The 15,286-nt window shown below is 25.5% G+C and overlaps 1 protein-coding gene across 1 annotated transcript; it reads left to right on the forward strand.

Moving 5' to 3' along the window:
• Nucleotides 1–14,462: 14,462 nt before the first annotated feature.
• CCM_06289 (uncharacterized protein) lies at nucleotides 14,463–14,840 on the forward strand (the record flags this gene model as incomplete). Its single annotated transcript, XM_006671430.1, has 1 exon — nucleotides 14,463–14,840. The coding sequence occupies one exon, from the start codon at nucleotides 14,463–14,465 to the stop codon at nucleotides 14,838–14,840; it is 378 nt and encodes a 125-aa protein (XP_006671493.1).
• Nucleotides 14,841–15,286: the final 446 nt, after the last annotated feature.

Here is a 15,286-nt window from a genome sequence, read left to right on the forward strand (position 1 = left end):
ATTAATATAAATTATAATAATTAGGCTATCTTTATAGATAAATAGAGAATAATTAAGCTATATAGGCTTAAAGCTAAGACTTTAAAGTATTTTATAAAAGGTTATATACTAAATCTATAGGGCTTACTTTAGCCTATATAGGGACTTTAATAGCTTTTATACTTTTATAAAGTATTCTTCTTAATATCCTTTAGGTATTTTAATATAGACTTTAGTATTTATAAAACTATAAAAAAAGGTAGTCTTAATATCTATTTACTTAACCTTAAGGTCTAAGGTAGTTATAATTACTAGTAGTAGGTATAGTATTAAAATTTTTAGTATATTTATAAATATTTTATAGTAATTAAGTCCTTTATATTAATTAAAACCTTTTACTATATATTAAGATTTCTAATAGATAACCTTATTATTAGTACCTCTTTTAAGTTTATATACTTACTTACTTAAAAGAATAGTCTTATTTTTAGGCCTATTAATTATAATTATAATATAGTTCTTTATTAAAGAGTTATACTTATTTACTATTAAGCCTTTCTACTTTTATAAATTAGGGTAGAGGATAGCTTACTTATATATTATAAGTTCTTTATTATAGATAAGGTTACTAAATATAGTAAGGTTTATTATATTATTAAAATTAAAATAAAGTATATATTAGTAGTTTTAGGATATTAAGACTAATCTAATTAGAATTTTAATCTATATTATAAGTCTTTCTTCTTACTTAATAGTATTATTTAGAGTTAAGGATAAGGGTATTTTAAAGAGGTTAGATAATATCTTATTAATATTAATAGTAAAGATAGGATATAAGGTTAATTAAATATCTAATAATATTAATTTAAATTTATTATTATTTAATATATATAGATAACTAATAAAGTTATTATTATTAGCTAGATTATAAATATTATTATCTTTATTAGTAATTCCTAATACTACTAATATAGAGGATATAGAGGGTATTATTTACTTAGGCCTTATAGTTAAGGTAATAGGTATACTATAGTGTTTTACTATAAAGCTCCTATTAGTAAATAAGTTATAAGTAATTAGAGTAATTTCTATATACTTTTATCTTCTACTAATTACCTATTAACTTAAAGAGTAGTATATAGTTTTACTTTTATAGCCTAAGGTAAGGTTATTCTACTAAAGAAGGTTATATTTAAAATCTTTAAATAGCTAATTAGGCTATTCTTAAAAGATAATATTATTAATAACTACTAGTCTATTAAGTCTATTAGTATTTAAAATAATATAGTTAGTTTAGCCTTTATATTTAATTAAAATATATAGAATAGTTTTAGAAACTATTTTTAAAATATAATAAGAGGTCTTTTATTACTTATAATTACCTATAATTTATAAATAACTAAGATTAGGTTTATTTTTAAACTATAGTTTATAAGGAGTTATTAGTTTATTATTCTTTATTATAAGGGTATATTATTAAAGAGTAGTATAGGCTTATACTATAACTAGCTAGAATTTAATTAGTACTTTTAACTAATATATAGTAAAAAAAAGCTTATCTTATAGTATTCTATTCTTAACCTTAATAATACTATTCTATTAATACTAATTAGTAATAGAATACTATAGGTATATACTTAAGGAAATATAAGAGTTTTTAAACTAGGTTATAATATTCTCCCCTCCTTAATCTAGCTAGATAAAGTAGTATTTATATTCTAAATATTTTTATATCTTTAGGAAATTTAGTATTATATTAGGTAGCTAAGATTTCTTTTTAATAGGGAATAGCTAGTATATTCTAGTATAATTATTAATAATAATAACCTAGTATTAATCCTTTTTCTAGGAGGTAGGTAGGGTATTAATAATATTAGTATAAAGGCTTTTAAGAGGATATATTCCCTTTTAGAATAAATAAATATAAAGGCTTTTTTTTTATCTCCTTATAAAATAGCTAATATAATATTTATATTAGCTAATAAACTTTATACTAGTAAAGATAAAAATAAGTTTAATAATATTCTATTCCTTTAAATATCTAAGTTAATTATACTATAGCTTATACCTTAGGTTATTTATTATATAGGCTAATATATTAATACTTAGAATAATATAGTTAACTATATAGACTCTAATAGTCTATTAGGTAGTAAGAATAACCCCTTAATCCTTTATTATAACTACTCTTTCTTTACTAAAGACTACTATAGTATTCTTTATTACTAAGTAGTTAATAGAAAGTAGGCTTATTAAGGTACCTTCCTATAGAATACTATTATATAATTCTAGAATAGTTTTAAGGCTCTTTATAGTAATAATAGCTATTCTATAAGTAATAGGTTTTAAGATAATACTAATAAGACCTTAAATACTAAGGCCTAAGTAAGGGGATAGGTTCTTTATAAGTTCTTTATAACCTAAGATATAGCTAAATATACTAAAGTTAAGTAGTATTAGTTTTTAATATAATAATATAAAAAAACTAAAATCTTATTTAAGTTTAATACCTATAAAAGTACTATTTACCTTAAATTAACTAGAGTATTATAAGCTTTAAAAGATAATAAAAGTAAGTTAAGTTAGCTTAAAGTCTATAAAGAGACTTATATACTATTTAAAGCTAACCTTCTTATATTTATATTTACTATTATATTTTTTAATTAGGTATTAATACTTTTTATTTTATTAAAATAAAGAAGGTAGGTTTATTAAATAAAGTTTAAAGTATAGCTTTTAATATTACTTATTAGAATAACCTAGAAGCTTATAAAAGGAATAAAAGTACCTAATAGTATTAGGTTTTATTATACTATAAAGGGAATACCCTCTAGTAGTTATTATAGTAACTAAAGTAGCTTATTACTTAGACTTTTTATTATTTTATTATTTAAGCTTAATAAGGTTAACTATAACTATAACTACTTATATAAGTATAATTATAAAAGCTATAATAGTATTATTAATTTACTTTAAAATAAGATAAAAGGCTATCTTAGTAGTATAGGAGTTAAACTTTTTATTAAGACTATTAATAAAAAGATATATTATTAAAGCCTTAAAGACTTTAAAGTCTCTATTAAAAGATTACTACTTAGCCTAAGTATTAATAAGTACTATAGTAAGTTTCTTAATAGATCTATATTAAGTAAAGGTTAATATTAAAAGATAGTTAGCTATAATTTAAAAAATAATAATACCTTTTAGTTTAAAGTACTTTTTAAAGGCTATAATTATATTTAATACTATAACCTTATCTTTAGTAAGGCTATAAGTATATTCTTTAAGGTTTATATTAATAAAAGTAATAGTATAGACCTAATCCTATATCTATTCTTAAATAAGATTCTTTATAGTCTTATTACTATAAGCCTTAGTTAAGATAGAGTTATTTCTTTAGCCTTTTAGTAATAATCTATTAAGATTATTAAGTCTTAGTATATTAATTATCTTTAGCTTTTATTTAACTTAATTACTTTTAAATTTAAGCTTTAAGATATTTAATACTTCCTTTAGTATTAAAAATATAATACTAGATAATAAAGTAGGTAATAAGGCTATAAGAAGATTTTAGCTTATATATAGAAGTTAAGTTACTAATAATACTACCTACTAAAGGAGTAGAACTTTAAGATAATAAGGAGGATAATAAGCTAAGTATATAGTCTTTCTTTTTAAATTAAGTATTTTATATTTATTTAAAGGTAAAAAGTATTTAAGTAAGTAATAAAGAATTCTTCTTATTAAGTAAGTAGTTATTATATACCTTTTATAATAGTTAAGACTATAGATTATAGTAAGTAATCTAGTAGGTATATTTAAGACTATAGATTATAGTAAGTAATCTAATAAGTATATTTATTTAAAGACTATAACTATATTAGGTAAATTTATATTATAATATATATAAGATAAGTATATAGAGTCTATATATAAATTACTAGGTAGGGTATAGTAATAGAATTTCTTTTTCTTTATATAGAATTTTTATAATAAATAGACTTATTAAATATACTCTAAATTAGCTAGAGTTTAGGGTCTTTCCTCTTCCTATATATAAGGAGTTATAAATTTCTTAAGTTTTATAGTAAATATTAGCTTATATAGATAGTAAGTAAATTTAGTAAGAAATTAATACTTTCCTTTATTTTATTAGTAGCTTTTATAATATAAATACTACTAGGCTTATAACCTATTAAGGCTAATAGGGTATATATAAGGTAAGAGGTAAGGTTATTATATTATATAACTTTTATCTAGTTATATAGTATAGGTAAGTACTAGATATACTAGGTAATAGAAGATTGTTCTTCTGGCTTTAGAGCTGCCTATTATTACTCTTCTAGTATTTAGTCTATATTATATTTCTTTTTATAGCTTTTTTATATTATAGCTATTACTATTATAGCTAGGTTTTTTAGTATTTTAGTATATTAGTATATATTATCCTTTTATTACCTTAATATTATAAATATCCTAAGGCTATACTTCTTTATTATATATTAATAAAGGTAGAATAATAATACTACTTTATAGCTATACTTATACTTTACCCTTTATATTTTTATAAATTTTAAAATATTTACTATTTCTTATAATATACTATATTTATATTTAATTATTTATTATAAAGTTAAAATATTATTTAAGTCTTTATAGCCTTCTAATTATAATTTTATAAATTATAAATAGAATTCTATCTAGGCTTTTTACTATTAAGCTAATAGCTATAAATAGCTTTATTCTAGGTCTAGAAAGGGGCTATAAAATAATATTAGTTATAGCCTTATAAGTAGGCTAGTTAGCTATAGCTATAGCTAGGCTAAGCTAGCTTCTTATTCTATAAATAGGCTAGTTAATAATAGCTATAGCTAGGCTTTTAGTTCTTATATTAGCTTTAGTACTAGTACTAATATTAAGGTTAATACCTACTTTAATAATACTAATACTAGTATTTACTTTAACTTTAATACTTATATAGCTATAAGTTAATCTATTAGTATAGCCTTTATTAAGTATAGTAGTAATAGTATTAGTATATATTAATAGTATTTATATCTTCTAGTATTTACCTTAAGAGTAACTAGCTTAGTAGTAGCTACCTTAAGGGCTATTAGTTTAGTAGTAATTATTCTAAGAGCTATTAATTATATAGTAGCTATAGCTACCTTATCCTTTATAAGGCCTTTTATTAATCTAAAGGTATATTAGGCTTAGTTTATACTTAGTATTAGTAGTATAGGTAGGAGTAGTTAAGGTAGAGTTAGCTAAGGTAAAGCTAGCTAAGGTAGAGCTATTAGTTATTATACTAGTAGTATAGGTAGGAGTAGTTAAGGTAAAGCTACTAGTTATATAATAGCTACCTTAAGAGCTACTAGTCTTATAATAATAACTAGTTTAGTAGTAGTTAGTATTATAGTATTAGTCTTTATAATACTAGTAGTAATAGCTACCTACCTTATATATACTATCTTAACTACCTTAGTTTAGGTATTTAGTAGTAGTAACTCTAGTTTATTTAGTATCTAGTATTACTCCTTAGATATTAAGTTATACTATATAAGCTTCTAGACTTTATATAGGCCTTAGATTTATATCTAGATAAGTATTTATCTAAATAATAAGAATATTTAAGTATCTTTAGTTATAATATAGGCTATAGGGAATTTAGTTATTATTATACTCTTATTACTAGAGGTTATATATAGATAGTTCTATCTTACTATTATTTATTAGTATTTATTAAATATATTAAAGAATAGCTATATAAATTTTATTATATTATAAAGTACTTTTCTATATTTATTAAAAAGGGCTATATTAATATATCTAGGTAGGTATTCTTTTATACTATTTAGGGTTAATAGGGCTTAGTATATTTCTTAAAACTAGGTTAAGTAGTTATTTAGGTTATTATTAATTAAGCCTTTAATAAACTTTAAGACTATTTAGTATATCTAATTAATCTATTAGTTACCTCTTAATATAAATAGTATATTTAGATATACTTTATTATCTATATCTAAGTTAAGCCTACTTCTCTTTAAGGTTATACTTATTTCTTATTTAGCTTATCTTTTTACTTAATCTTTATTATTATTAGGATTAACTAGTATAGCTAGATTTATAGCTAGATTTACTAGATTTTATACTATAGATATAGGTAATACTTAATTAGTTACTAATATAAGTACTACTTAATTATCTATTTATAACTTATATATTTATATTAATTTAAAGGCTTATTAGCTATTATATAGTATATAATAGTATAGTTATAAGAGGATAGAAAAAAAGGAAAGGAAAAAGGAAGAGTAAAAAAAGGGGTAGAAATATAAGTTAGAATAGGAGTAAAGAACTATATAGTTAGTTATAAGGAGTATTAGAATAGCACTAGGTATAAAAAGTGCCTAGTATTATTTATATTATTATAAGTTATTTTCTATACCTCTTTATTTATTCTCTACCTATATTTACTTTAGGTATACTTATTTATTCTATACCTATTCTAGTAGTAGCTAAGATATATATCTATCTAGATCTTTAGTATAAAGCTATTAGTTATAGTTATTATTAAGATTCTTAAATCTTACCTAGAATTATTCTTTAGGGCCTTATTATTAGGTATTATAAATATAGTTAATAAAGTAATCTTTTATATATACTAATATCTAATCTAGCTTTCTTATATCCTATTCTTTATATTTATAAGCTAGTTTAAGGTAATTTATTAATATTATATTATATATTCTTTATAACTATAATAGCTATAGTCTATATACTACCTATTCTATCCTTTCTATAATTATAAATAGGCTAGTAAACTATATATTAAATTTATATCCTAATAACTTAGGTATAAAGTAGCCTTTATATAGTTATAAATAAACTTAGTTACCTACTATAAAAAATACTATCTTATATCTTTAGTTATAATAACTTTTTATAGTTATAACTACTATTACTATAGTATTATAGGCTATAATCTTTATTATAGTTATATCTAGTTTAGCTACTATAGCTAGTAGTAGGCTATTAACTATATTCTAAAGGTTAAAGCCTATAATAACTTTATAGGTATTATACTTTATTATTATATTCTAGGCTATATTTAGTTAGAATTATAGCCTAGGTAATATCTTTTCTTATCTAGTTATATTAGTTATAGTAGCTAGATATATATAGATAGCTAATAAAATAATCTAAATTACCCTTTCTATCTATTTATTAATCTAGAGGTAATATACTATAAAGTATATTAACTTTATCCCTAGCTATCTTTATATATATTATTATATAGCTAATAAGAACTTAAGGTCTTAGTTAGATAGTATAATTTATAGTAAGCCCTATCTTTATAAGAATAGGGTATTTATAATAACCTTTACTATAGTTACTAAGCTAGCTTTATAGCTAAGTAGTCTTAAGATAACTACCTTATTAAACTTATATATTAGTATTACTATATATATATATCCTTCCTTTAACTCTAATAAAGCTAATAAGAAGTTAAAGAATATATAATAAAAAGGGATTAATAAGGGTAATAGTAGCTATAGGTTCCTATATAGTATATAATATATTTTCTTATAGGTTTAATATAGTTAGTATTATTTAAGAAATTTATAGAATCTTTATAGCCTATTATAAATATAGAACTATATTAAAAGATAGATTAGCTTATTATAACCTTTATAGTTTTTAATATATAGGGATTTAAAAAGCTTAATTATATAGCTATTTAGAATATATAGCTTTTTCTTTACTTTATAACTATCTAGATATTTTATAATTTTATATAATAGCTTATCCTATTATATAAATAGTAGTTTAGCTTTATTATTTAGTTATAACTTATTATTTACTTTAATAGTCTTAAAAATCCTTTTCTAAATAGGGTTTATAGTATATTTATCTATTAGTCTTACTTTAAAGTCTAGGCTTATCCCTAGTATTAATATATAGACTAGTAGTATATAGTCTATAGCTATATATACTTTAACTAGTATTCTTTTTTAATAAGGTATATTTAGCTATAGCTTTAGTTTATTATCTAGAAGGTTATTTAGTTAGCCTAGTACCTTTAGATAGGTATATAGGGGCTAGGTTAATAACCTACTAAGTATATTTAGTATAATATAGTCTTTACTATATCTATATAGGATTTATATATTAAATTAGCTAATATATTCTATAGTTTTAATAAGCTTCTTATTAACTATATATTAGGATATATTATTTATAATATTAAGCTATTTAGAGAGGTTAATAATTAAGCTATAATCTATAAAATATATAGCTAGTAAGTACTAGGAGGTATATAACTAGTAATAAAGCTTTTATAGTATTTAGATATAGTTATATACTTTTATCTTTATAACCTAGTAGTTCTTTTTAGTATTTAAGAGGGTTCTTAATAAGAAGGTAATAGGCTTAATAGCTATATATAGGGGGTATTATATAACCTACCTTTAGTTAGTAATTTTTATAAAGACTACCTTTATTATATAATAGATTATTATACCTATACTTAAGATAAATATATCTATATTAAAGAATAGTTTTTAGTAAACTATAAAGTATATAAGGTTATTATAGTTAGTAAAGGCCTAGATAAGGCTCTTAAAGCTATCTAATTTAGCCTAGAATAGTATAGCTAGTACTATATAGCTAGCCTATACTTTATACCCTAGCTTATAGTCCTTTTTATACTTTTACTATATATTTATATCTTTAGTTAAGAAAGGATTAACTATATTTTTTACTAATTAGTTTTTTATAGCTTAGATAGCTTATCTAGCTTATTTCTTAGCCTTTAATACTCTTTAAAGTACTATTTTCTACTTTTATAATAGCTTTATAATTATAGTATAATATAGTATATTATATCTTAATAAGCCTATAAAGCTAAGTAAGGACTTAAGTTTCTTTAAGGTCTTAAGGAATTTAAGCTTCTTAACTATAAATAGCTTATTTTCTATTATACTTAAGCTTATAGTATTTACTAGGTAGCTTAGAACTATAATTAATATAAAGGCTATAAAGCTTTTCTTTAGTCTAATTAAGATATTATAGCTTAGTAAGCTTTTAAATACTACTTATAGGTCTTTTATATAGTCTTTAAAAGTAGGTAATCTAGTAAAAATATTATTACTATATAGAATACCTTTAGTATCCTTAAGTATATTATTTATATATTATTAGATATAGGTATTATAGTTCTTATAACCTATAATAAGTACTTAAAAAGTAAACTATTCTATATAAGTTATAATTAAGAAGGCCTAGGTTAAGTTAAGATATAGTAGCTATTAGTAATAAAAGGATATAGTATTAATTATTATAATATACTTTATATATATTAATTCTATTATAATATTATCTTAGTAATATATTAGGTAGGTATTATTAAGGGTATATCTATTAAGGGTCTTAATATTTATAACTATATAGCCCTTTTACTTATCTCCTTATCCTTACTAGATTATAAAGATTAGGAAGGTAAAGAGGACTTATATCTATATTTACTAGATCTTTTCTATATTTAGAAGCTTATTAGTAGTTTACTTAATAATACTTCTTTCCTTTAACCCTTATAAATAGATCTTATATTTCTATATTATAGCTTCCTTTTATCTTAGCTTTAGCTTAATATATATAAGCTTATCTTTAGGGATTATAGTAAAGCCTTTATTTATAAAAAGGGCTATATATCTATTTACTAGTTTCTATATAATTAATATTTATTAGTCTATACCTTTTTAAATATATACTTTTATTAGGTATTTTACTAACCTATTAAATAGGTTATTTAGTTATATTTAGAAGTAAAGTAGTTTTTTATTATAGATACTAACTAGCTTTAGTACTATAGAAGTATCTATATATTCTACTTAATATACTTTTATATTCTAAGGTAAGGTCTATAGGTAGCTAAGTTTAGTACCTTAGTATAGCTATAGGTAGTATTCTAAGTTATTCTATAGTAATACTTATATAATATTAGCTTTAGCTAATACTATAAAGGTTATAGTTTACTATAGTATCTATAGTTTATATATATATTTAATATCTAGTTTAGCTTTATATATTATAATTATAAGTACTATTTTATTTAAAGTAGTTTATATAGTCTAGGCTACTATAACTAGGTAATTCCTTACTTATAATTATACTTATATTTATAGTATTATTAAGATTAATATATCTTAGTATATATAAAGTATTATAGTACCCTAGCTAAGTAGGATATTACTCTTAAGAAAGCCTAGTATATCTATACTAATTAGTATATTTAGTTTTAAGTCTAGTATTATAAATACTTAGGCTAAGTAAAGCACTATAGCTACCTAACTATCTAGTATTATATTAATAAAGTATAGTAAGATATAGGTATAATATTTAGCTTAGGCCTCTTTAGGTCTAATACTATATATATATACTAAGTATAAGTAGCTAGTTAAGGTTATTTCTAAATAATATTAAGTTAGCTAGTTCTTATCTATAAGGGTTAGTAAGGCTTTTATATCTATATATATATTTAACTACTTATTTAAGATCTTTAGGTTAAGGTATAGCTATAGGTATAGGTATATCTATACTTATCCTAATAGTATTTCCTATATTAAGATACTAGTAGCTTTAATAATAAGTAGATCTATATCTACCCTTAGGCCTATAAGTCCTATACTTACTACTATCTCTTTAGTATTCTATCCTATCCTAATACTTACTACTATCTTTTTAGTATTATATCTTATCTTAATACTTACTATTATCTCTTTAGTATTATAAGGAAATATATAATAATAAGTAATAGTAGTATTATTAACTAGGCTAAAGGTAGAGTTAAAGCTAGTATTATAAGCTATATATATATAGCTATAAAGCTTATTATTTAATTTAAATTCCTAACTATACTCTTTATAGATATAAAAAATAGGTAATTTCTTAGTCTAGTAGCTTTAGTATCTATAGTTACTTATCTAATAGCTTTAGTATTTATAGTTACTTATAACTAGTAATTCCTTCTTTTTTACTATATCCTAATTTATAGCTATAGTAAGATCTATAGTCTAGTTATTATAATCTAGTAGTAGTTACTAGTAACTTCTATTACTATATTTAAAAGGGTCCTTTTACTATACTTACTATATATCTTACTTTATATTCTAAATATCTTAATAACCCTTATATCCCCTCTTATCTATATCTTAATAATAATCTATATAATAAGCTACCTAAGGGGTATAATATAGTATCTAATTAAACTAAGATTAGTTATCCTAAGGTTAGTATAGTCTATTATAGCTTAGGTTAAAACCTTAGCCTTAGCTAGTATTAGCTAAGGCCTAGTTATTATTATTACTATAGGGTAGTTTCTACTTATTACCTAAGGTAAGTAGCTAGACTTCCTATTAGAATAGTTAGTACTATTATTATTTACTACTATATCTATTCCCTTACTAGAAGCTATTCTAATAGCTATAATTACCTTAGTTTCCTTTTATTTATAGCCTATATCCTTTCTAGTCCTAACTACCTTAATTATAGCTTATAAGGACTTATAATTAAGCTTATAGCTATTAAAGGCTATTATTACTATAGCTATTATATTAAGCCTAGTCTTTATTAGCTAGACTATTATTATTATTATTTATAGCTAGATTATAAATAATACTTTAATAATTATAGATATTTCTAAGGAAGCCTTAGATAGTAGTCTTTTTTAATAGTAAGTCTAGAATAGCCTTAATCTTAAAGTCTAGTAAGTTAAATACTTACTAAAGCTAGTTTTAAGGATCCTAATTAACTACTTAAGTATTCTATAGTATTTATAAAATATATATATCTATATTTTTTCCTATCTAGGTATTATCTAGTAAGTAGATAGCCTATTTTAAGTATTTATTTACTTTAAAAAGTAATAGCTTAAAGTAATTAATAAAGGCTATATAAATATTTAATATTAGTATATAAAGTATATATTATTTATTATTTATTATAAATATACTTATATACTATTAAAAAGCTATTCTATATAGATAAGTATATTAAATATTTTAAATAGCCTATTCTCTATATAACTAGCTATATACTAGTAGCTAGTTAGTAAATATATATATATAAATATATAGAATATCTTTATTACTTATTATAATAGTTTCTATATTATCCTAGTCTAGATATTATAATTTAGGCTTAAAGAAGTTAATATTTACTTTTTATAGGCCTTTTATTATTAACTTATAGCTATATATTAAAAAGGTATCTTAATTAATTATATCCCTAGGTATAACTACTAGAGTCTTAGTTACTATTTAAAAGATAATCCTTATAAGTATATCTAGGTTTACTATAAAATATAGCTAAATACTAATACCTTATTTACTAATATTTATTAAAAAGGTATAGCCTTAGCCTAGATAATCCTTAAACTATAGTAAAAATACTTAACTTTAATTCTATAAAAGGTTAGTTATTTATCCTTTTTAGTAATATAGTATAGCTTAGTCTTTTATTATTAACCTCTAGTTATCTTATAAAGTAGGCTTATATACTAGCTATTTAACTAGCTTAGTAGTTATTTTATTTTTAAAATAATATATAATAACTTAAACTCTTTATAACTATAATAATCTTACTATATTTACTTTTAAAATTACTAATAATAGCTTAGTCTAGTTTATTATATACTTTTAATAAGTAATTATATTAATTAAATATATTAGTTTAGCCTTATCTAGCTTTAAGAATACTAGTTTTACTTTTAAGTAGTAGTAAGTAATATATACTAAAATATATATATTCTATAGTATATATTTTAACTAGTCTATATAGTTTACTATATTTTTAATAAAGGTTAATAATAGGGATTTATAATATAATAGTTTAATATAACTAGATTATAATAATTTATTTTAATAGTTTAGTATAACTAGGTTATAATAATTTAATAATTTTTAATAGATCTTCTAGTTATACTAATTTTTTAATATAATTATTATTAAATTATAAGTGTATATAATAGAATAAAGATAATATTCCTAGGCCCTACCCTATGCTGGCTACCTATCTAGTGGTGTGTGGGGCCACACAGCCCACAGCCACCACATAGCCTACACTAGGCCTTGGACTCTCTTGCACTGCCGTACAGCAGGTATAGTAGCAACCAGGATGGCCGCGTGTAGGAAGCCCTCGCGTGGCATCCAACGAGTCATCTACGGCTAGTCATATATTTTAGTGCAAATGAGGGTGTCACGCGGCGTGAAGGTATCGTGTACTAGGTAATATATTTGACGTTGGCCACGGCTCCGTCTCCTCGGCTTTGCTGCTCGTTAGCTGTCAGGCTAGCAGCAGGCCCGGGTTCTTGACGTAAGGCTGATACAAGGTACGGTTTATGCCCATGACGACGGATCGTAAGTCGAGTTATACCTATAAGACCTGAGTAGCGGCGATTTCTTATGCCCATGACTAACGGCCAGAGGTGATGCAGGGAAGTGGTGGGAAACCCCAAAGTATTATTATTGCAACTACAGGGTATAGCCACAGTGGGTAAGGTTAACAGAGAAGAAAGTGCTCTTTATCATAGTATGGCCAGTGTAGTAGTTCAAATTTTATTTGCAATTCTCAACAAAGATGATTTTATATATAGCTATGTGTATATATATATATATATAACTTTCTTTTTCACGATTGATATGTAGAACCCAATCCCAACGCTGTAGAGCAGTTGTCCATCTATGTGGCAGCCAAGCGCGGTAGCTAGCAGCTTTGTCAGTGCGACGGGATCACCCTACCACCATCATGGGCAGGCGCACGGTAGGGGCCTCCCGAGTTTCACCTCCTGTAACGTGTTACCGCGCTTGACTTGATTGTCTGTTTACATGCCAATACGGAAGATACGGAAGCCAATTGTTTCCTTTTGGCAACCGGTGTCATTTTTCGGCACAACTGAGCTGAGCAAGTCTTGGCAACCCGTGTCAGTTGTTGGCTATAGCTGAGTTGAGCAGGCCACTTATTATCAGATTTGACCAAGTCATGTCCGGTTTCAGGCGCTATAGGTTCGCGACTGGTCCCCGGCCCAAGGACAACATCCGTCGGGACGTACGCCTACTGACTGCGGGTGACGCGTCCATGCCATGAGCAATAATGCTTGGAATAAAAAACTCTCGCAATAATGAACTGCTTATCCATTCATATTATGTCAGTCCGAAATGTAAGTGTCGTTGGCTAGCTACACAGCCGAGGGTTAGGAGCGGTACCAGCACAGCTCAGAATGATGAAGAACGCTGTCAAGAACGCCAGTTAAGACGTTTATAGTCGTTCATTACCGATCTGAACTAGCAGCTAAGTCCAATATAATAAATAGGAATTTTTCAAAATCACGATAACCTTCTCGCCAGCTCCACCTCTTTCAAAACCTACCCGCCTCAACCGACTCAACTAACAGCCCCTGATGCCCGCTCATCTCATATAGCTCCATGTCCAAGAACGTGGCCTCGCCCAGTATTCCAGCCATTGACATGGACATGCACGACTCTCCTCCATCTTCCGCCCCGCCTCGACGGTTCCTGCAGCATGGAGCTCCCATGCTCACCAGCCTTCCGCCCAGGCGTATACAGCTTAGCCTCGGGAACCGCGCTGCGCCAGCTTCCGTCGGAGACGGCCGCAAATGCCCCGACGTACGCGTCGCTGCCGGGGACCAGCCCGCTGCGCCGCCGATGCCGCGTACGGCGCCCCCGCTTGTTTCGTGGCGAAGGAGCGACTGGACCACGGCGCTTCGCCACCTGTCCAGCACGGCCTGGCGAAGAACCTGTCCAGCACGGCCTGGCGAAGAGCTGACCCGCCTTGCACCGTAGGATGGCGGTGAGCGGGTTGATGGAGGCGTTGGCAACGAGGACAAGGTCGCCGTGTAGTTGGTTGCGCCGCTCTAATGATGACGCCGGGGAACGGTAGAATATAGGCCCCGATGAAGGCGTTGGCGGGAGCCGGCTTGGATGGCTTTTGAACAGCCCGGCGGAGGAGATACCCGTGGTTCACCTCGCAGCCGGAGCTCTTTAGGCCGCCAAGCAGATGAACACAAGACCGTCGGGATAGTCGTCCGTTCCAACACAAAAGTATTACAACCTCGCCTTATCTAGCGTGTTGTGGACATACGACAACAGATTACAGCTACACAGTGGACCAGTTGAGGTGAATTATGAGTCTTCCCATCCTTTAGGAATCGGAGACTTGCCTTTTGATTGGCGCCGCGCATCGAGATGGAAAGGGACACTGTGCAGCGAGTTTTGCCGCTGTGCTCGAC

This window comes from Cordyceps militaris (genome assembly GCF_000225605.1).
Source record: "Cordyceps militaris CM01 unplaced genomic scaffold CCM_S00004, whole genome shotgun sequence".
Classification (NCBI taxonomy): Eukaryota; Fungi; Ascomycota; class Sordariomycetes; order Hypocreales; family Cordycipitaceae; genus Cordyceps; species Cordyceps militaris.